The 23,776-nt window shown below is 42.3% G+C and overlaps 1 protein-coding gene and 1 non-coding gene across 5 annotated transcripts; both read right to left on the bottom strand.

The window, feature by feature from the left end:
- Nucleotides 1-540: 540 nt before the first annotated feature.
- On the bottom strand, nucleotides 541-16,417 carry WEE1 (WEE1 G2 checkpoint kinase). Of its 4 annotated transcripts, none has more exons than XM_065528573.1 (12): nucleotides 15,578-16,417; nucleotides 13,949-14,154; nucleotides 13,749-13,812; nucleotides 13,385-13,557; nucleotides 12,783-12,904; nucleotides 10,266-10,340; nucleotides 8,421-8,567; nucleotides 5,213-5,308; nucleotides 5,039-5,124; nucleotides 3,942-4,112; nucleotides 3,705-3,850; nucleotides 541-1,837 (listed from the first exon to the last, which is right to left on the bottom strand). In XM_065528573.1, exons 1-12 carry the CDS (start codon nucleotides 16,151-16,153, stop codon nucleotides 1,684-1,686), a joined length of 2,016 nt encoding a protein of 671 aa, XP_065384645.1. In that variant the 5' UTR covers nucleotides 16,154-16,417; the 3' UTR covers nucleotides 541-1,683. The 4 variants fall into 4 exon arrangements, with proteins under 4 accessions (XP_065384645.1, XP_073870469.1, XP_045227413.1 ...); XM_074014368.1 differs by lacking the exon at nucleotides 15,578-16,417 and adding an exon at nucleotides 14,957-15,067; XM_045371478.2 differs by lacking the exon at nucleotides 10,266-10,340.
- On the bottom strand, nucleotides 11,931-12,033 carry LOC123568957 (small nucleolar RNA U13). The gene has a single exon (XR_006692507.1). It is a non-coding gene; the product is annotated as a small nucleolar RNA U13 (small nucleolar RNA).
- Nucleotides 16,418-23,776: the final 7,359 nt, after the last annotated feature.

Raw genomic sequence — 23,776 nt, forward strand, 5'->3', positions numbered from 1 at the left:
CAACATGGTGAAACTCCGTCTCTAATAAAAATACAAAAAATTAGCTGGGTGTGGTGGTGCGTGCCTGTAGTCCCAGCTACTCGGGAGGCTGAGGCAGGAGAATTGCTTGATCCCAGGAGGTGGAGGTTGCAGTGAGCAGAGATCATGCCACTGCAGTCCAGCCTAGGTAATACAGTGAGACTCTGTCTCAAAAACAAAAACAAAACCTCCCCAAAGTTTTCTTCTGTGAATCGTATTACTTAATAATCTGAAGATATTTTAAATTACATCATGCTACATTTCTAGCAAGTCACATGCACAACATGCAATGTGATATAAAAATACTAAACATTTATGACAAAATATATTCAAAGTTGATGGGTAAATTTTTCAATGGCAAAATGTAGCTTTGTTCTAAAGCCCACCACGAAATTCCATATTCAATAAAAATGTGCCCTCTGCTTTTATAATAGTACATTATACACACTATACATTTTATAGTATAGTGAATAGAGATAAAATATTAGAAAACAGGCATCACAAGGATTTAGACAATTAAGGTAAGCTCAGAGTGACTTTTAATATGCCAATCAATGTTAATAAAACACAAGTCAAAGACAAGTGCAAACATGTTTTAGACCAAAATTAGTAAGAAAACAAACAATAGACAATTTTTTTCAACATCTGTTAGCCAGTATTATTAGTCAAATGGCTAATCACAGATAAAATATATTTTGTGAAAAACTTGGAATGTCAGAAGTCATTCTGGCATTTCAAACAGCTATATACAATATCACGAAGATCAGTTTATATACACAAATATTGAAGAGAAACCGGGCAAAACATTTAAAAACAGACTAATAATACAATCAAGTACAAAACTTGAGGGGAGACATTTTAAAAGAGTCAGGGAAGGACATTACCAGAACAAGTTACAAAACCAGTAATTATTATACTACATTAATACAGCATTCCAAAGGGGGGAAAGGGTGCATTTTTCCAATGCACTAGCTTCAAAGTTCAAAGGAAAAAAAAAAAGGCAAATAGCTGCTTTTCATCAAAAGCAGCTATACATTTCACATAATTGTTTCAAAAAGAAGACCTATTAACAACAATGATTGTTTAATGCTACAAGTTTACAGCAAAGACAAAACTAAAATAGCAGCAAATTCACAAGGCAATACTTCCACAGAATCATCATCCCATGGTTCATGAAATGCCTACAAAGTGCTCCCAGTGGGATATACAAGTCTAATTCACAATTTAAAAAAATACAAGATGGACACAAAGGTACATTGAAGGCTGAGTAGTAACGAGTCTTTTAGCATGTCCCTTTTCAAAGGGAGAGTATGTCTGTAACAAAGCCCTTCAGTACTTTTTACAGGTCACTACAGGGAAAGACACCTTTTATTACAATGCAACAGCAAACTATAAGCAGCACACCACCACAGTGGTTAACCCTGGAAAGGCTGGTGTAACATCCAACAGTGACACATCCTACAGAAGACAGACTGGTAAGATTAGATGAAAGCCTGACATAGCAATGGTCAAAATACAGCTTTCAACTGTAATTCACAATAAAAGTCCTAATCAGTAAAACTACTGACACCAATCGAGAAAGTAATTGCAAACTGGATTCTATCAGTGATTTCAACCTAGCTTCCTCTTGTCACAGTGTTCAGGGGGAGGTGGGAAATGAGTAGCTCAGTATATAGTAAGGCTGACAGAGCGGTTCATTTTCTTTCCAATAAGTCGAGATGTTCTATTACTCTGGGTGGTGGACCTAGTGGCCATCCGGTCAGTGAAGAGTGCTCTTTCCTCAGCTGCAGCTTTTGCCATCTGTGCTTTCTTGAGTTCTCTGACATAAAAATAGACAACAAGGTATTACTCTTAGGAAGAGACCCTAAAAAACTAAACACAAACTATATTGTCGATTGGGAGATATTTGCATGCCATCATTATTCTAAGACATAATTGAAAAATAAAACATGAAACTGAAGCTTCTATCAAAACAACTTAAATTTATGAAATTATTTTGTGCTTTTTGAATTAAAATATCACATATACTTGAAAACAAGTAGTAAAGATGCTAGTAATGACTTTGGTTCTTATAAAATAATTTGAGCTGGATGTGGTGACTCATGCCTGTAGTCTCAGCTACTCGGGAAGCTGAGGTTGGAAGATTGCTTGAGCCCAGGAGTTTGAGGCTGCAGTGAGCTATGATAGTGCCACTGCACTCCAGCCTGGGTGACAGAGCGAGACCCCATCTTTTTAAATAAATAATAATAAATAATTTCCAGACAAACCTATCCCCAGTAAAAAAAAATTAAAAATAAGTAATAATTTCAAAAACTCCAATTTATATTGTGAATCTATCCTTACATAACAGAGATGAAAGGAACACTTTATTTCCTATTTGTATGAACTATGATGGATACCAAACTAGTGGCAAGTAAACCTCTTAATATACACTTTTTGAAATTTTTTTTTTTTTTTTTTTGAGACGGAGACTTGCTCTGTTGCACGGGCTGGAGTGCAGTGGCTGGATCTCAGCTTACTGCAAGCTCCGCCTCCCAGGTTTACGCTGCCTCAGCCTCCAGAGTAGCTGGGACTACAGGTGCCCGCCTAATTTTTAATATTTTTTTAGTAGAGACGGGGTTTCACCGTGTTAGCCAGGATGGTCTTGATCTCCTGACCTCGTGATCCGCCCATCTCGGCCTCCCAAAGTGCTGGGATTACAGGCTTGAGCCACCATGCCCGGCCCACTTTTTAAAATTTAAATATTAAATCTTAATACTTAACATAACCTTTTCAAGTCAGTTTTATTACGTTAAAAGCAAAATGGTTGCAATAAATCAAAAAATTAGAAATGTGATCTGTGGTAACTTAATATTCTCTAATATTCTCTTTAATAACCTTTACCATTGCAACCAGTTTTTCGAAAATATCCAGTCATGAAGTCAAATATGAGAATCTTCATTCAGGATAAAAAGATTTAGCCAGAAATTAAAAACATATGTATAAGAATCATCTACTAACCAAATTGACATTAATTTCATCCTTTCATAAAATAATAGAATGTTTTAAGGACAATATTAATTTTTGGTGACAATCTGGGAAGAAAACATTGGTATAGGCTCACTTAGCTTTTACTACCATTTATGGCTTGGGGACTATCACCACTTGCAAATATATGTTAGTCTCAACATTTTTAAAGTTCATAATTTTAAAGTTTAGAAACAACACAAATTTAATAGGTAAAATACTAATTTATGGCAGAAGTCCCCAGGCTTTCACTGTATAACAACATATAGAACTACTGGAGCCGGGTGAGGTGGCTCACTCCTATAATCTCAGCACTTTGGGAGGCCAAGGCAGGTGGATGGCTTGAGCCAAAGGAGTTCAAGACCAGCCTGGGCAACATGGCAAAACCCCATCTCTACAAAAATATAAAAATTAGCTGGGTGTTGTGGCACGCATCTGTGGCTCAGCTACTCAGGAGGCTGAGATAGGAAGACAGCTTGAGCCCAGGAGGTGGAGGTTGCAATGAGTCATGATAGCACCAGTGCACTTCAGCCTGGCAAAGTGAGATCCTGTCTCAAAAAACAAAAAACACAAAAAACCACCACACCCTTGGTTGACAGAAAGCTTAAATCATCTCTCATTAAAATTTGAGAATCAAAACGAATGAAAAAGTAAAAAGAAAACATAAAACCCTCACTTACTTTTGTAAAAGTGAGTTTTTGAATTTTTCGGCATTCAATTCTATTCGTAATTGTTCTGCACTCTTTCTAGAAGCAGACAGCAATACTGAATGCTTTACCAGTGCCATTGCTGAAGGTCTTCTCTCTGGGTCTGGATGAATCATAACCTTAAAAAGAAAAGTAAAATTAACGTACAGACATGCATTTAATAAAACATAGAACCATGTCAATAAAGGGCCTCATATATAAAATGCTCACTTTTAGCAACTCTGTAAATTCTTGGGAAAGCACTTGCGGTATCCGAGGTAATCTACCCTGTCTGATTTCATGCCATTGATCTCCATTTCTAGGAAGAGGTTCAGCACCAGCAGCACATACCACTGTGAGGGCAAGCGCAAAAATATCTGCTTTTGGTAGATGGGTGTAATTCTGTAAAATTAAAACAATTTTTTTAAGGAATGTAAACATGGTCAAAATAAAACAAGACTACACCTCAAAGATGACTTAGGTGAAAAATAAGACTTAATCAAAATGTCTAATATCACATTTAAGTTTGGGACCTATTCAGAGAATAAACTGCTAAATTTGGGGAGGTTTATTTTTTAAATTACAAAGTAATATACACTCTTAGGGGAAAAATGCACACACATATATAAAGTAAATGCCTCTTCTTTGTCAACAGCTCAATTCAACTCTCAAAAGAAACCCCTCTACCTCTAGGGATTCATATGCAAACACAAAACACATAGAAACACACTGACAAGTTACAAATACACATATACGTGATAAATCAAACATATATATACACACATATTTACAAAGAACAATGGGATCAGACAATTACACTTTAAATTTTTCTACTTATTCTATTTTCATTCAAAATTTTTATCAAGAAATACTTTGTCACACTCTTTTGAAACTATATGCCATACTAAAAACTATGTGCCATAATTTACTTAATCATTCTCTTATTGGTAAACACTTATTTACATTGTTCTCAACTTGTGTTTGTATATGAATATGTCCATAGGAAAAACTCCTAGAAGTAAAAATTATGAGTCAATGGGTACATGATTTTTAAATATTAATGCAATACTAATACTCTGATTTCCAAAAAGGATATGCCATTTTAAGGTTCCACCAGTGGTGTATGAGAACATATTTTTTACCACAACTCCATTATAAATCTTTGCCTTCATGACTTTTTGCTAACTAAATGCCCTCAGATGATGGTTTAGATTGTATTTCCCTTCTATTAGTTAAACTTAAAAAGTTTAGTATATCTGAATTTATATTATTCTATCAACTGCTAAGTGTTACAAAGCAAACTATGATTAAGGGAGAAGAAAAATTACCTCCTGTAAAACTTCATTTGCAAGAAAACGACTATCACCCTCTTCAACTTGTGGACTGGAGATCCTTGTTACATGTCCAAGATCACCTGGAAGTATTGAAAAAAATACAGTGAAGAGCAAAAACAAAACAGCCTTCTCTTTATTTTAAGGTAATAATCTGGTTACCTTTCTTACCTATTTTAAATATAACTTTGTTGGATGCCCAATCATCTTCGTCTCCTTCTTCAGAGGCAGCATTTGGGATTGAGGTTCGAGATATGAAAATATTACCTGTCAAACAGTTAATTATGTAAGCCAAACTAACAATTAATAATAAAGCCAGAGTTCATAAACAAGATCATATTCCAAAATCATCAAGAATACTCTTTAAAATGCCGATTCTCAAGTTCTAGCCCAAACCCATGGAATAAGCATCTCAGGGGATAGAGACCAGGGTTATATTTGCTGGGAATTTTTTTTTTTTTTTGAGACAGTCTTGCTCTGTTGCCCATGCTGGAGTGCAGTGGCATGATCTTGGCTCACTGCAACAAGGTTCAAGCAATTCTCATGCTTCAACCTCCTGAGTAGCTGGGACCACAGGCACATGCCACCACATCTAGCTAACTTTGATATTTTTAGTAGAGATGGGGTTTTGCTATGTTGGCCAGGCTGATCAAACTCCTGGCCTCAAGTGATCCTCCAGCCTCAGCCTCCCAAAGTGCTGGGATTACAGGCATGAGCCACCACTCTGGGCCTCTGGGAATATATTTTCCAGCCTATCACTGATCCTAAACACTTTAAACTGGATGAGGCCCTTGTCTTCTGCACATTACTCTTCAGCAAAAAAGGTAATATCAGTAATTTGTGAAATTCTGTGAAAGCCCAAATTTTAATGTAGTGCTATAAGGCTGGTGTGAGCCGAATGAGTCATTTAGCCAGTGAGTCTGGCTGACCATACAGCATCTACCTTGCAATATGGCTTTGTGATTCACTATTTCCTACTGTATACACATTACCTTTTTCTTCAAATTCAGGTAAGATCATGACTAACATGAGGTTTTAGTGGCAGATTTTAATAGTTTTATCAGTATAGTATTGGCCAGGTATGGTGGCTCAAGACTGTAATCCCAGTGCTTTGAGAGGCTGAGGCAGAAGGATTGCCTAAGACTTAGAATTTGAGACCAGCCTGGGCAAGATAGTGAGACCCTGGTCTCTAAAAAAAGAAAAAGAAAAAATAAAAACAGCTGGGAATGGTGGTGCACGCCTGTAGTCCCAACTACTTGTGAGTCTGAGGCAGGAAGTTCATTCGAGCCAAGGAATTCAAAGCTGCAGTGAGCTATAATTGCACCACTGCATTCTAGCCTGGGCAACAGAGTGAGACTATCTTTGAAAAATAAGGCCGGGAGTGGTGGCTCACACCTGTAATCCCAGCACTTTGGGAGGCCAAGGTGGGTGGATCACTTGAGGTCAGAGGTTCAAGACTAGCATGGACAGCATGACAAAACCCCGTCTCTATTAAAAATACAAAAATTAGGCCGGGCGCGGTGGCTCAAGCCTGTAATCCCTGCACTTTGGGAGGCCGAGACGGGCGGATCACGAGGTCAGGAGATCGAGACCATCCTGGCTAACATGGTGAAACCCCGTCTCCACTAAAAAATACAAAAAACTAGCCGGGCGCGGTGGCGGGCGCCTGTAGTCCCGGCTACTCGGGAGGCTGAGGCAGGAGAATGGCGTAAACCCGGGAGGCGGAGCTTGCAGTGAGCTGAGATCCGGCCACTGCACTCCAGCCTGGGCGACAGAGCGAGACTCCGTCTCAAAAACAAAAACAAAAACACAAAAATACAAAAATTAGCTGGGCATGGTGGTGCACGCCTATAATCCCAGCTACTAGGGAGGCTGAGGCAGAAGAATTGCTTGAACCTGGGAGGCGGAGGTTGCAGTGAGCCGAGATCACGCCACTGCATTCCAGCCTGGGCGACAGAGCGAGACTCTGTCTAAAAAAAAAAGAAAAAAAAAAAGAAAAAAAGAAAAAAAAAAATATATATATATATACACGCACACATACACAAAAATATATAGTATTAAACTTATGTTACATTTACTGGAGTCATCTATACAGTTTTACTTTCTTCATAGGACAACTTATTTTATGATGGTATTTGTAAATTTGAAGGTTTTTTTTTTTTTTTTTTTTTTGAGACAGTCTCGCTCTGTCGCCTAGGCTGGAGTGCAGTGGTGTGATCTTAGCTCACTGCAACTTCTGCCTTCCGGGTTCAAGCAATTCTCCTGCCTCAGCCTCTAGAGTAGCTGGGACTACAGGCACCTGCCACCATGCCCAGCTAATTTTTTGTGTTTTAGTAGAGATGGGGTTTCACTGTGTTGTCCACACTGGTGGCGAACTCCTGAGCTTATGTAATCCGCCCGCCTCGGCCTTCCAAAGTGCTGGGATTACAGGTGTGAGCCACTACGCAGGCCAATTTTTTTTTGAGACAGAGTCTCGCTTTGTCGCCTAGGCTGGAGTGCAATGGCGCGATCTCTGCTCAATGCAACCTCCGCCTCCTGGGTTCAAGCGATTCTTCTGCCTCAGCCTCCCGAGTAACTGGGACTATAGGCACGTACCACCACACCCGGCTAATTTTTGTAATTTTAGTAGAGACGGGGTTTCACCACATTGTCCAGGCTGGTCTCGAACTCCTGCCTCGTGATCCACCTACCTCGGCCTCCCAGAGTGCTGGGATTACAGGTGTCAGTCACTGTGCCTGGCCTAAATCTGAAGATTTTTAAACTTCACATCCCTTCATATTTTCAACTTTTATACCGTATAAGGGTCTATTATATTTGTCTAACACTTTATATGAATACAGCTATTCCTTAAGAATTCACATTTACTGCCTTAAGTCCAAAGATATTTTTCTCTTTTGAAAATAAAACACATGCCAGGCACGGTGGCTTACGCCTGTAATCTTAGCACTTTGGGAGGCCACGGTGGGCAAATCACGAGGTCAGGAGTTTGAGACCAGCCTAGCCAACATGGTGAAACCCCCGTCTCTACTAAAAATACAAAAAATTAGCTGGGCATGGTGGCACATGGCTGTAGCACGGCTACTCGGAAGACTGAGGTGGGATGACTACTTGAGCATGGGATGGGGAGGTTGCAGTGAGTGGAGATGGTGCCACTGCATTCCGGCCTGGAGGCCAAAAAAGTTTATCATCTCAAATTTTGGGGGTTAACAAGGGAAGAGATAAACAGAAATCATAAAACAATATTGGTAAGTGGATCCAAGGCCTTTTAAAACTAACAATGAGAAAACATAAGATACGTATTTTTTCAATGTTGTCATAATGAAGTAATTTGTTCTCTATAACCCCAAAGAACACAGGTCAGAAGATCTGCAATACTTACTAGGTTTTATATCCATGTGAACCAAAGACATTGAATGAATATACCTCAAGCCTCGGCCAACTTGTAAAAGGAGATCCTTCAACTCTGCTTCTTTAAAGTAACTCATGATTCTGTAGTTTTCACTTATAGCATCAGCTAAACTTCCACCTGACAAAAATAGAAAATATTAGCATTTTCTTCTTTCTGAAATATTTTCTTTCTTCCATCTTTACTGAATGAGTCTCAACCAACCAATCTCAACCAAGAAAGTGTTATTTTATAGGACCTTCTCCCTTCAACCTGCTTGTGAAATCAAAATTTTATTTTTTCAATAGGTAATACATCTGCATGGGTACAAAATAAAATGTAAAGTCTCTCTCCCAATCATACACCTCAGCAACCCACCTGTTTCTTTCCCAGAGTAAACCAGTATTATCAGGGTTTTTTGTTTTTTTGTTTGTTTGTTTTAATTTATAAGAGACAGAGTCTATTTATGTTGCCCAGCTGGAATGCATGGCTATTCACAGGCTTGATCCCACTACTTATCAGCACAGGAGTTTTGACTTGTGCTGTTTCCGACCTAAGCCAGTTTACTCCTTTTTAGGCAACCTGGTGGTGACCCACTCCACAGAGGCCACCATACTGATGCTCAACTTAGATCGGCATAGTGCACTACAGCCTAGAATTCCCAAACCCAAATTCAAATTCCCTGCTTCAGACTCCCAAGAAGCTGGGACTACAGGCATTGCCACCACACCCGGCTCAGGTCTACGTATTCTTTTCAACTTTTTGCATAAATAATGGCATATGTTTATTATCTTAAAGATCCTTCTATACCAATATACAAAGACAACCCATTTCTTCTTGTCTGTATAGAATTCCATTGTATAATTGAATAGAAATGCATTTATCAGCTGGGCACGGTGGCTCACACCTGTAATCCCAGCACTCTGTGAGGCTGAGGTGGGCGGATCACAAGGTCAGGAGTTCGATCACAAGTCATGATCAAGAGGTCATGACCATCCACGCCAACATGGCAAAACCCCGTCTCTAATAAAAATACAAAAATTAGCCGGGCGCAGTGGCACGCACCTGTAATCCCAGCTACTCAGAAGACTAAGTTAGGAGAAATGCTTGAACCTGGGAGGCGGAGGTTGCAGTAAGCTGCTATCAGGCCACTGCACTCCAGCATGGGCGACAGAGTGAGACTCAGTCTCAAAAAAAAAAAAAAAAAAGAAATGCATTTATCAGTCCCCCATTTGATGGACATTTTAAAATTATTTCCAAGTCTTTGCTATTACATACTATGGCCTAATAAATAACCTTGTACATTGGTCATTTCACATACATTTAGTATATCACCTAGAAGCCAAATTGCTGGGTTAAAGGGTATGCACGTTTGTAATATATGGAGATTGTGTGTTTTACACATACACATTTCTCCATCGAGAAGGCTGTAGCAATATATATGCCCATTGTCAATGCATGAGAATACCTGTTTCCCCATACCCTTGACAAGTCTATAAATGTTATAGGTAAAAAGTCAGTATTTTAGTATAGTTTTAATTTATTAATTTATACTATTCTTACTGTGAATGAGACTATAACCTGCTTTTATAGAATTAGTTAAATCAATCAGTTAATTTGTTTATATTTTTTCAAACTTTTAAAGTTTATATTTTATCTCAAAGGCAATGAGGAATTGTTTTAAACATCTTCTGTTTAAGTCTTAGGAATAAAAAAATCAGATCTGGGTAATAAAATTAGGAAGGTCAATGATGTATTAGTCAGAAAAGGAGGTCCTACAATTTAAATAAGACTGAATAATATAATGTCAAACGTGTTTTTAAAATAAAAATAAATTACCATCTCGGTATCTTAGTCTTGAGTATGTTCTCCTTACTTGTACAAATCTTGAACTGAGGGGGGGAAAAGAGTGCTCTAGAAGAGAGCAAACCAATAACACTGTCAGCCAAGACAGGCAAAGTCCTAGATCAAATTTGCTAGAAAGAATATGGCTAATTCTTTTTTTAGCAGATTCAGCAACCTTAGCTGTGCCAATTTCTTCTTTTATTGCTAGAAGGGCAAGAAAGGTGACGAGAGTAAAACAGGTTCTGACATTTCAGGTTCTATTTCCCTATCCATCAACATTTTTCTACACTTGTTTATACAGGTTAATTCCAGTCTATCACCAAACCAAGACAAAAGGCTTATAATGTAAGTGAATAAGATAATAAGGAAATTAAATCGCAATAAAGGGAATCAGTTACTCATGTACAAATAACAGAATCATTTTCCTGTGAAACTGTGGAAAAGATGTGAAGATGAGCCCTATTAGTATATTCAAAGCTTTATGTGGAAAGAGGAATGGTGGACACAGGAAACAAAAGGAAGAGATCACAAACGCATCCAGATAGTCTTATTTTCTTTTATCTAACTAGGACAAACAGCCACACAAAGAGGCAGTCCTGTTTCACGCAGGACTACTTATTTTCTTCAAGAGTCTTATATTGCTTTAAGAGGCTGAGGCAGGCGGATCACGAGGTCAGGGTTCAAGACTAGCCTGATCAACATGTTGAAACCCGGTCTCTACTAAAAATACAAAAATTAGCTGGGCATGGTGGCACGTGTCTGTAATCCCAGCTACTCGGGAGGCTGAGACAGGAGAATCACTTGAACCCCAGAGGTGAGGTTGCAGTGAGCAGAGATTGCTCTGCACTCCAGCCTAGGTGACAGAGCAAGGCTCTGTCTCAAAACAAAATAATAAATTAAATAAAAACTTATTTTCAATAGATTATTTATAATCTAACATTATTACAGGTCAAGGTTTTTGTAATCTGAGAGGATAGCAAGACTAGTCACTCTTCCCTATCTCCCAGGCTCAAGTAAGTTTTCTCAAAATCATCTGATTTACACAACCATGTACTGGTAGGTTGCTACATGTTTGCCATTCCTGGACTACTAATGAACTATTCTGTTAAAAGAACTATTCACATCAACAAGGTGAGAAAGAGAAAAAAGGAAACTGAAAAGAGATGGTGTCTAGCAAATATGGAATGGACATGACATTATGGTCAAGTTGTTCTAGGTCAAATGCAATATCTGAAAAATAAAGGTTAAGAAATAGAATAATCCATAAGGTTGTGATAGTTACATAAACATTTTGATGGTATGAATAGAAACATCTCAAAAGCTGTGTGAAAAAAACTAGCAGCAATGCTGTATACTAGACACTCAAGTTCTTTCAAGTGTGGAGAACTTTATTAAATAACTTAACGAGGAATCAGGTTTGAAAAATGGATCTTTTACTTCTGTTTTGTTCACTGTTTTTAAATATGGGGGACCTGAATCCATACCTACACCACTTATTTATTTACAAGTTATGAGATAACTGGTCTTGTTTATTTAAGGAATAAAAAGAATCAACAAAAATAAATCTTTGTTATCTCCTCTCAACTGTTCACTAAACTCTAAATTCTCTATATTCACAAAAGATATACAGAAACAGAAACAATCTATAGATATTTTTCATTTCAGACTGGTAATGTGCTGATGTTGTAACAAGGTTAGAGGGAGGCACATTTCACACTTGAGTATGAAAACCCAATCATCATGCTTATAACTACAAAATGTTGAGAAATAATCTATAAAAGATTTGGTGTATAATAATGACAGACGTCCATAAGAACCAGAATTCTGACCAAGACTTTGGTAAAGGTTTTTAATAGAAAAGGACAGACGTAAGTCGGCCCTTGAAGGACTTACTGAAACTGAAAGCTATACAGAGACATCCAAAGTTGAATCCATACATGCCTGTTTGTTTCATCCTTGGGGGAGAGAAGGCAGAGAAGACAAGCTAGAGAACTAAAATAATGTAACATAATAAAAGTGTTAGTGGATTCTAGTGGTAGACTAGGTTGGACACCAGGACTACAGAACGCTTAAAGAAACAGCTGAATTTAGATCAATGGAGACTCACTGACTAACAAACATCAGTTTTAGCACCACACCACATGAAAAGGAAATAAAAGACTAGACACAGAAGAATCTATTCAACATAACATTTCATAATACTACATGCTCCACACACTATGCTAGGTACTAAGGACACCAAAGTATATGTGGCGAGGCCATTGTCTTCTCAAAAAGTTCAGTTGGAGTGATAAGCACATAAATAGTACGCAAAGTTCTACTACTGGGTATGTACTAGGTGCTTCAGAAGGGACAAGGTTTTTAATCTTGTACTTGAAATTTGTTAGGCCTCTGATCTTTAAATTTATAAAAGATAAAAGTGACAGAAATAGAGCAAGATTTTAGATAACCATAAATTCTTCCTCGGTGTTCATTTTCTCAAACTCACAAGAAAACCATTACATCACTCACCATTACAATATTCATTCTGTATAAGCATGTGATCATCTTCTGCCCACGCAGAGAAATATCGAACTACATGAGAATGCTGTCCAAGCACTGCATGAGCATATACTTCTCTCAAAGCATTCTGCCTAGGAGAATTTGAGATTAATAGAATGGTAAATAATTTTCACTCAAGCTTAAACTGAATTAATTTATCTGAAACTTCATACAATAAACTTTTGTATCTATTGTTATGCTAAAAAGCAACTTGCTTAAGAGAGAAGGGGTTTAGACTTGTAAGAGATTTTTCCAAAGGCAGATTCCACTAAAGATTTATCAGAAAGAAGAAATGTTGCTTGCCCGAGGACTCAGGTAAGAATAAACTCCATTTTACTGTGAATTCATGGATGCTGACTAGAAATAAGAAATTTAAGTTAGGTTCCAAATCAGACTACTCATATTATTCAACAAGTCCAATAAGAACTGATGGTACTAAGTGAAAAAGACCTGATTAAATCATTACAACTTCCAAAGTTAGAGATGGAATTCAGTGTTTGATCAGCTGAAACCTTAATGTTAGTAACACCATAGGGGACAAAAGAGCAAAAGACAAAATGTTTAATACATACTCATCAACAGAGCCGGCCAATGGCTTTTTTGATCGCTTAATGGCATAAATGCATCCATCCAGCCTCTTCACACACTTAAATACAGAACCAAATTCTCCAGAGCCAATTTTCTCTAGCTCATGAAATTCTGTTGTATACCGGGACTTCATATTGCTTTCAGTAATTGTAATTCTCTGTAATAAAAAGTGTTTCCATATATGTAATACAAATATACGAAAACAATTATTTTTTGCTATGGTGATAGGGCTATGTGTGAAATTTAAAAACCATTCTACCTTATGTATAAATGCTTATTTAACATATTCATAGCATACTTTAAGTGGTAGAAAGGTAAATTTCAAAAAAAAAATAAAAAGCTATTTACCTTAGCAGGTCTTGTTTCATCTTCAAGCTCATAATCACTGGCTTCCATGTCTTCACCAAAGGAACTGAAAAAATATGTATTTTTCTATCAATATATCTGACAGATACATCCACGCCATTTAACAGAAACTAAATTTTTATAAGTATACCAAACCAATCTTAGGTTATTTGGATAACCAAATTGTTAAATAAACAACTTACTCATTCCAATATGTTCTCTTTCTACGACGACACTGTCCTGAGGAATGAAGCAACAAAGAATCCGGAGTAAAAGGATTAATATTCACTTGAGGAGTCTGTCGCACATCAAATTCCCTTTTTCCTGATTTTTCTGTATCCATGAAGAGAGAACTACCCCGGAGCTTCACAGAGCTGGAATCAATTCCTCGAGCTTTGGAGAGCAAACTCTAGGGAAGGAAAAATACAAATACAATTTTTAGGATCCAAGTCCTATCCTCAGCCTTCTCAACCTAACCTTCAACAAGCCTTATTCGTATGGCTGAATGCGTAGGTCAAAGCGACACACAAGCCTTTGTTAGAGTTCGAGCAAAATAAATTGTGGCTAATTTAGGAAGACTGAAGCTGGGTATTAACTACCTTTTCTGGAAAAAAATAGCCAAGTAAAATCTGCCTCTAACCCTAAAAAGAAAATGAATGCTGCCTAAAACTAAGTTCATTCTAGTGGCTAAAAGTTAACAAATTATTTGAACTCATCCAAAAATAGAAAGCAGTCCGAGAGCCCCATAAAAGCTCCCCTCCCCCATCTAAATAGGGCTTGGATAACCACCTTCACTGGACTCCTCCCCTCACTTCCAGTGGGATTTTGCCTTGAGCAAGTCGGCCAATAAACCGTAAAGCTCAAAAGCACACATATTCCTGAGGCTGATGACAAACGGTACATTGAAAACAAAACAAATTCACTTTAAAAGGTGCATTTTCCATATTAATCTTACAAATGCGAGGCTTGTCTTAATCTCTGGAAGTATCAGCTTTAAAATCCGCAGTTTTATAAGTGGTAATCTGCAGAGTACTGGAAGGCCATTCAAAACACAGGTGCTGAACACCTTCTTTAAGATACCTTATCAACAGTAGGATGTTCCTAATCGCACGGAGGCCGGCCAAACTCTGGGCACTACAAACCCAACGATATAAACAAACGCTAGGCCAAGACCTTGTCCAGACAGAGGCTTCAGCGCTATCTGGACTTACGGATAAGGATGAGTTTCTAGGACTGCAAATGCTTGGAAGGCCAGCCTTTACTCCCAAGTCCAAGCGCAGTCTCCCTGCATGCCCCAGACTTTCCCCGCATCAACGCCACACGACACGACACGACACGATCAGCGCAGGACAATTTTTTTTTTAACTCCTTCTGCCTGCGCCGCCCAAATTACAGGCCCGATCACCGTGTTTAAAAGGCACCATATGGCTCGGGAGGTGTCAGGTGGCCGAGCCAGTACCCTCCAGCATCCTCGCAAACCGCGTTATCGGTGCCGCACTCCAGGCTGACGCTCGGGGCGGCCCGGACTCAACAGGCGGCAAATCCTCGGCCACCTGGACGGGCCGATCGGCCCCTTTGTAAGATGAAAAAGTTCCAGACGAGGCCCATTGTTCAGTTACATAATCTCAACGGACAACCTCGGGACAGGGCCAAAAACAAGGGCTGCCAACTTTGGGGGGCGGCGCAGGAAAGCGAGCGGGGGTGCAGCCGGCCGGTTATGTAACCGAACCCAGGCAGCGGCGCTGGGCTCCGGCGCCGCGGCCTTTTTAAAAGGCTGGGTCGGCGCGGGCCCGGGGTCCCGGCCGCTGGGTGCCCGCGCCCGCCGCTCTCACCTTGGGCGTGTGCGGGGTGTCGAAGAGCCGCAGCTTGCGGAAGGTCTTGTGCGGCGGGGTGCCCGGGTGGTCCGGACGCGGCGAGCAGCGGCCTTCGCCCGCCCGGCGCGCCCCGCAGCCCCGCGGCGACGCATCCCCCGGGCCGCCGCAGCGCACCGGCGAGAAGGAGCTGCCCAGAAAGTAGGGGGCCGCCGGCGACTTGACCGGCGACGAGGAGCCGAAGCCCTCCTCCTCCCACGAGTCGCCCTCCGCCCCGCCGCCCGCCTCGTCCGCGCCCGGGCAGGCGCCGGGCAGCAACAGGTCCTCCTCCAGCTCGCCGGGGCTCCCGGGGGCCTGCCCGGGCGAGCGGCGGCGCTCGGGCCCGGGCTCCGTGGGGCTCCGCGCGGGCGGCAGCGGCGAGTCGGGCTCTTGAAAGGCCGAGTCCTCCCCGGTGCTGTGGCCGCTGCCCTCCTCCTCCTCTTCTTCCTCTTCCTCCTCACAGTCGCTGCAGGGCGAGAAGATCAGCTTCTGCCGCAAGGTGCAGGCCGCCCCGGCGCGACGGGGCGGCGGCGGCTGCTGCCGGCTCAGAAAGCTCATCGCGGCCCGGGGGACCCGGCCGAGGACCGGAGAGCGGAGACCCACGGGGTCCAGGACACGGCAGACCAGGGGGCGGGTCCGCCACGTGCGGCTGGGCGCGCCTAGTCGCAGTCGCGGCGTCTCTGCGCGGCGGCGGCCTGCGGCTCCGGGGCGCTCGGGCTGCGGACGGTGGCGGCAGCGGCGGCGCGGACTGTCCGGCAGAGGCGGGGCGGCCCGAGCACCGAGGCTGAGGTCTCCTCAGGTCCAGTCTCAGGTTCGGGCTCCGCGGCTTCCCGCGACCGTTAACCACGTGAGTGCCCAGTCCACCAATCCCCGTCCAGCTCCGGGTTTGAAAAAAAAAGGAGGGCGCGACGTAGCCCGCGGGGGAAGGACCAGCTACGCGATTTTGGCGGGAACCCGCTGGCTCCGCCCCCGGCTCGGCGCCAGCCAAATCTGGGCTGGCTGTAGTGTTCCGGGCCTATGAGCTAGCCCGGGGTGGCTGGAACACCGCCCGGACCGGGCTGGGCCCGGGACCCGAGGCGGCCTTCTGGGAGGGGCAAAAGAGAGCTGGACTTGCCGAAGCCGACCCGAAAGCCGGCGTGGACGCAGCCTGGTCGCTGCTCCTCCCGTGCTGGGGGATCTGAAGAGGGGCAGGCGGCCGAGCAGCACCTCTCGGTCTCTTCGAGCTGAGAAGAGCCAGGGACCGAATGGCCTTCGGCCGCTGTCCCCGGAGTCCGCTTCTTGCCGCTTGTCGCTTGGGGCAAGCCACTGAGGCGTAGTGGGCGTGGCAGTGGGTATCCACGTTTCGGGTGGAGGTCTGAGCCGGAAATGGTGACTCAGGCCTCAGGACCTTTCTGAACTGCGGGAGCCGATGTGCTTAGGCTGGACACTGGCTGGGAGGAGGCCTCCGAGCCCCATTATTTCCCCGGGTGGGTGGCTGTTAGGGGCGGGTGTCTGCACAGCGAGAAGAGCTCTCCCAAGCAGAGGTCCACCTCTGCAGCTGACCTTGTCCGCGGCCAAAAGGAACAGCAGCACAGTCGCCCACCATGAAACCAAGTGCCCAGCACACGATCTCCGTGTTTACATTTGTTCGCCAGCACGTGGGCATGCGTTGGCAAAACCGATTGGCCCGGCTCGCTGCAAACTTAAACGCAATTTAAAAAAAAATCTTCCTAGTGCTTCGTTAAACTGATTTAATCCGTCCCTTAATGCACTTACACGTTTCTTCCAGTTTTCTTTTTTTTTTCTGAGACATGGTCTTGCTCTGTCACCCAGGCTGGAGTGCAGTGGCACATCTCGGCTCACTGCAACCTGCAACCTCGCCTTTAGGGTTCAAGCGATTCTCGTGCCTCAGCCACCCGAGTAGGTGGGATTACAGGCGTCTGCCACCACACCTGGCTACTTTTTGTATTTTTAGTAGAGACGAACTTCCCAATGTTGGCCAGGCAGGTCTCCAACTCCTGATCTCAAGTGATCCGCCCGCCTCAGCCTCCCAAAATGCTGGGATTACAGACGTGAGCCACCCCTCCCGGCCTCTTCCAGTTTTCTGTTGTAAATAACCCCGTGGTGTATATTCTTCCTTCTCCATGTTTTTTGTTTGTTTGTTTATTTTCTGACACGAAGTCTCGCTCTGTCGCCCAGGCTGGAGTGCAGTGGTGCGATCTTGGCTCACTGCAGCCCCCACCTCCCGGGTTCCCGGGTTCCAGCCATTCTCCTGCCTCAGTCTCCCGGGTAGCTGGTATTACAAGCACACAGCAGGCCCGGCTAATTTTTGTATTTTTAGTAGAGACGGGGTTTCACCATGTTGGCAGAGTGCTCTCAAACTCCTGACGTCAGGTGATCCCACCACCCACCCCCCCACCCCCGGCCTTGGTCTCCCACAGTGCTGGGATTACAGGCGTGAGCCACTGCGCCTGGCCTTTTTAAAATATTCTTTTGGCTACTTCCCTGGAGTGAGAATTCCTCAGTCAAAGGATATAAACTGGCAAACTGCCCTCCAGAAACACCATACATTCTCACCTGCAGTGGATTAGAGCACACTCTGTGAATTCTGGACATCAGTGGATATTTAATGTTCGCTGATGTGGTTTTATTGTTTTGATTCATATTGTTGAACAGTTGTCATGGGTTTAATGATAATTTACATTTATTTCTATTGCCTATTTTTCTTATTGTTAGCCCTTTATGGATTTTTTTTTTTTTTTTTTTTTTTGAGACAGAATCTCGCTCTGTTGCCCAGGCTGGAGTGCAATGGCGCGATCTCCGCTCACTGCAAGCTCCGCCTCCTGGGTTCACGCCATTCTCCTGCCTCAGCCTCCGAGTAGCTGGAACTACAGGCGCCCACCACCACGCCCTGCTAATTTTTTGCATTTTTAGTAGAGACGGGGTTTCACCGTGTTAGCCAGGATGGTCTCTATCTCCTGACCTCGTGATCCGCCCGCCTCGGCCTCCCAAAGTGCTGGGATTACAGGCGCCCGGCCCCTTTATGGATATTAACACTTTGTCATATATGTTGTTCTAATGCTTTTCAAAGGCTAAATAAACTCAAGCTGAATTTTTCATGAAACACACGGTAGTACTTAACACGTCAAATCGGGAATTTCCTGAGATCACACAACTGAAGACACAGTGAAGGATCAATAGCTGTCTTTTCTCCCAACATTTGCTAACCGGTGTATAAATGTGTTTTTTATATGGTCATGCAAACTTAATTTTAAGCTCTTGGAGGACAAGAACTCTCGACTTGTATAAGGAGAGTTAATCTCTGATCCACAGTGGCCAAAGCCAAGGTGTGATTTTCAGAACCCTCCCTCCAACACTTCTCCTCCTGCCACTCCTTTTTTTAAAATTTTTATTTTTTGAAACAGGATCTCACTCTGCCTACCCTGTCTCAAAGTGGAGTACAGTGGTGCAGTCACGGCTCTGCAGCTTCGACCTGCCCAGGCTCAAGAGATCCTCCTACCTCACCCTCCCAAATAGCTGGGACTAATGATGTGTGCTACCACGCCCAGCTAATTTTGCATTTTTAGTAGAGACTGTGTTTCACTATGTTGCCCAGGCTGGTCTAGACGGGCTCAAGCAATCCACCCGTCTCTGTCTCCCAAAGTGCTGGGATTACAGGCATGAGCTACCATGTTGCCCAGGCTGTGGGTCCCCTCCTGCCACTCCTGATGACAAATATAATTATTTGATATAATTGACATTTTCTCTAAGATGAAGCATAAATAAAAATAGAGAACCACTACTTTTATCAATCTGTAACGTAAACTGCATGTGAAAATAGTGTGCTTCTAAGTAAATGGGACTTTAAAGCCCCTTAGATACCTCTCCACAACTAGATTGATGCTCCTGAACTCCTCCTATGTAAGAATTCTGTATCTCTGTTCTCACGTCCCCTCCTTCACCCTTTGCTCTTTCACAACATCTGGCTTTATTTCCTTAGCAGGCTTATTTCTATCTCAAAGTATGTTGTTAGTTTATTACTATCTCCTTCTAGAAAAATAAGGTCCCCTAGGGTAGGGACCTTCTATTCCTTGTTTATTGCAGTATTCTTATGTGGATTAGGTGCTCACTCCCTTGTGAGTGATAAAAGAGCCCTTATTTAAATAATTGTTGGTTTATTCGCTTCCTAAATTGGCACATTTGCAGATAAGTTTGCCTATTTAAGATTTTGAACTGGGCGTGATAGTTCACACCCGCAATCCCAATACTTTGGAAGGTCAAGACAGGAGGATCATTTGAGGCCAGGAGTTCAAGACCAGCCTAGGCAACACAGTGAGATCTCACCTCTACTAAAACTTTAAAAATTAGCTGGGTGTGGTGGCATATGCCTGTAGTCCCAACTACTCAGGAGGCTGAAGTGGGAGGATCGCTTGAGCCTGAGAGACAAAGGCTGCAGTGAGCCGTGATTATGCCACTGCACTCCAGCCTAGGCAGCCGAGCCAGAACTCTCTCAGGAAAAAAAAAAAAAAAAAAATTGAACAGAGATCACCACTCTATTACTCTGTTTAATGCAAGATTGTACAGGTAGCAGCCATCACACTTTATATTTTTCCCCATGGTTTTTCCCCACTCCAATAACAAAAATTTAAATGGTACAAAATTCTCCCACCTATCCCTTCAATTCCCAACCCAGTTCCCCTTCCTGAAGGTAAACACTCTTAACAATGTTTTGTTTTGTTTTGTCAACTCCTACTTTGCCACCTGTCTGCTTCCCTAAACTGGGAGGTCTTTGAAGTAGGCTAAGGCAGAAGGGCTTGGGTTGTGGATGGGAAGGGAAGAGTTCTTGGTCCACAGACCCAGGACTTTGAAGTCCTCACACAAAATTGAAGAGGTAAGCTCACAATGAATGTGTAGAATGACTAGGGGAAAGGATTTTTTTTTTTTTTTCTGAAGACAAGGGTTTGCTCTGTTGCCCAGGCTGGAGTGCAGTGGTGCTTTCATGGCTCACTGCAACTTCCCCTTCTGGGCTCAAGCAATTCTCCCACCTCAGCCTCTTGAGTAGCCAAGACTACAGGCAAGTGCCACTAGTCCTGGTGAATTTTTGTATTTTTTGTAGAGACCAGGTCTCACCATGTTGCCCAGGCTGGTCTTGAACTCCTGAGCTCAAGTGATCCACCTACCTCAGCCTCCCAAAGTGTTGGGATTACAGGTGTGAGCCACTGCACCTGGCTGAAGGATTTTTTTTTTTAAGTTGAAAACAAGACTCAGTGCTAGAGCCATTTCCTCTATGAAGCCTTTCCTGACTCTCCATTCCCTACTCCAGACTTTCCACCGCACCCAGCACAGACTATGTAACACTCTTACTTTGTTACTTGTCTGGTTTTCATACTGCTCAGGGCTGAGTCCAAACTGTATTTGTCTTCAGAGCTCCAGCAACCAGCACTGTGCCTTGGCCCCTGAGAAAGTGCTTAATAAATGTTTCTGGAATAATTTAATGAAAATCCAGTGATCTTTAAAACAAAAATGCCAAAATATGTGAAAAACCCAGGCCCTGCCTCTTCAAGCTGAGAACATGGCACAATATTATGGTTTAACTGTAGCAACATCCTAACTGAAATTTTAAGTGACTGTTCTGATTTTTAAAATTTCACGCTCCTCTGAGTACAGCACACACTGTACTGGAGAGATGGGTTACACCCGCCTGCCCCAGGCCATATCTAATTCAAATTTCCAGTTCCTTTCTCCAACCAATGTTGTTTCCAACTAATGTTGCTAGGCAACTTTTGCAGAATCCACATGCTTGTGGTAATGTTGTAAGAACTGAGTAAAAATCTTGCCTCTAGTTTCTGGGATAACAAACCTAACCCGTTTATCCTCCTTAGACTCATGACTTAGCACATAAAGGGCTTTAAAACTATTTTCAACCGGTTCACCTTCCTTAGCAACAAAACAAGCAAGATTCTTGCCCTGAAGATTTAAAACTGAGATTTCTAAGTCACCTTCTCAAGTATTTTTAACACATATAGCACATGAATATGCATGCATATTCCTATTAACATGAGCCTTGCACTTTGAATGAAATCCTTCAGAACTAGGAACCAACTTTTCTCAGTGATACAAAGCCTTCAGGAATGTTTCTTAAGACTAGTCAGCCATTACCGAAAGCTGAATCTTTTCTATTAATATGCTCTTTGTTCTGGAGAAGTAATCAGTTTCTCTAAAGACCCTACTCTGATCGATTTCTAACTTTAAAAAAAGACACATTAGTCAAATGTCAGTTTTTCACTTAAAAGACAAATAATATGCTTAAAGAGTTCAACTTTATTCATCTTCCTTGTTATCTTTACCTTTCCCCTTCTGCTTGTTCTCGCAGCAAGTCTCACTTTATTTCAACCCAGCTCTGTTACCAGCTGCCTATTGGCCTCAGGAATACAAATCTCAGGCTAGAATGCGGGAACTCCTAGACTGCTCCTGTTTGACTTCCCAGGTATAAATTAGATTTCTCTACTTTGTCACTTGCCTTAATAACCTCTGATGGATGTGATTATTTGACCATTTCACCGCATGTTCATCAGCACACCCTGAGAGTACAGTGCAGTCAAAGTCAATTCTTCCGTAATTATTCAGGTTTTTTGTTTGTTTGTTTTGTTTTTTGTTTTTCTAAGACAGAGTCTCGCTCTGTCGCCCAGGCTGGAGTGCAGTGGTGCGATCTCGGCTCCCTGCAAGCACCGCCTCCCGGGTTCACACCATTCTCCTGCCTCAGCCTCCCGAGTAGCTGGGACTACAGGTGCCCGCCATCATGCCTGGCTAATGTTTTGTATTTTTAGTAGAGACAGGGTTTCACTGTGTTAGCCAGGATGGTCTCGATTTCCTGACCTCATGATCCACCCGCCTTGGCCTCCCAAAGTGCTGGGATTACAGGCGTGAGCAACCGCGCCCGGCCAATTGTTCAGTTTATTAAATGTGAGACTAGCATTCTCTCTTGCGAATAGTGTTCAATAAATATAAGTGTGCTTTCTGGTTTGGCGTGGTGGCTCACTCCTGTAATCTCAGCACTTTGGGAGGCCAAGATAGGAGGATTCCTTGAGCCCAGGAGTTGGAGACCAGCCTGGGCAACATAGGGAGACACCCTCTCTACAAAAAATTTAAAAAATTAGCCCGGCATGGTGGCATGCGCCTGTGGTCCCAGCTATTCTGGAGGCTGAGGTGGGAGGATTGCTTGGGCCTGGGAGGTAGAGGTTGCAGTGAACCGTGATCACATCACTGCATTCTAGCCTAGGCAACAGAGCAACACCCTGTCGGGGGGAAAAAAAAGTTACAAGTATACTTTCAATTATAGCAATGTTGTTTGAGAAAAACTCATAATTGTTAATGGCTTTATAGTCAGTAATTGCAATATATGACTCCTGATGTCCCCAAAATAAGTTTACTTAATATGGATGGGCTTGAGTTTATGCACAACCAGCTAGGAAGAGCAAATCAGAATAGAGTATCTTTGTAATAAGAACTTGACAAGCATAACCCAGGAAAAACAACCAATTAAGAGCTTGTATTTTAATAAAATAAACATTTCTTGTCATGCTGAATTAATCTTTAAGGACTACTAACATGCAATTTCCATGCATCGTTCTGATATTTATTTAAGATAGATCAAGGACAGATCATTGTATCCTTTGGATATGGGCATATCAATTGTATGGATTCTATACAAAATGTCTGAAGATCTGAGATTTTCATTCAGGTTTTGCTTGGGGTCTTCAGCTAGGAGAGACCATGGTAGGGTACTTAAAGGTTGTGTCCATTCATATATGAAACAGCTGTAACCAGCCTTATTTGTGAAAGGAGCCCTTAGGCCTACTCCTAGTTATTTCAGCAGTTCTCAGTCTTACACAGGGCCCCTAATCTTGAAACACTTCATAGTCCACTGCAATAGGTCAGGCAGTGGTACTAATGCAAGATTTTTCCCAAGAGAAAATACCACTGACCATTTCATTCCTAGATAAGGGAGTAGTTCTCAACCAAGGTATTTTAAAATTATAGCTCTCTGAAGCATTTAGCTAAAACATTAGCAAATAACCCCTTCCTATTTGCTATTTTGTAATTCTTTTCTATTGCAATGGAACTGAATAGCCCCATTTTCTCCAATATTCCTTTTTTTATTTCCTTTACAGAGGCACAAATGTTGCTGTTCTCTATATTTTT

This window comes from Macaca fascicularis, chromosome 14, assembly GCF_037993035.2.
Source record: "Macaca fascicularis isolate 582-1 chromosome 14, T2T-MFA8v1.1".
NCBI lineage: Eukaryota > Metazoa > Chordata > Mammalia > Primates > Cercopithecidae > Macaca > Macaca fascicularis.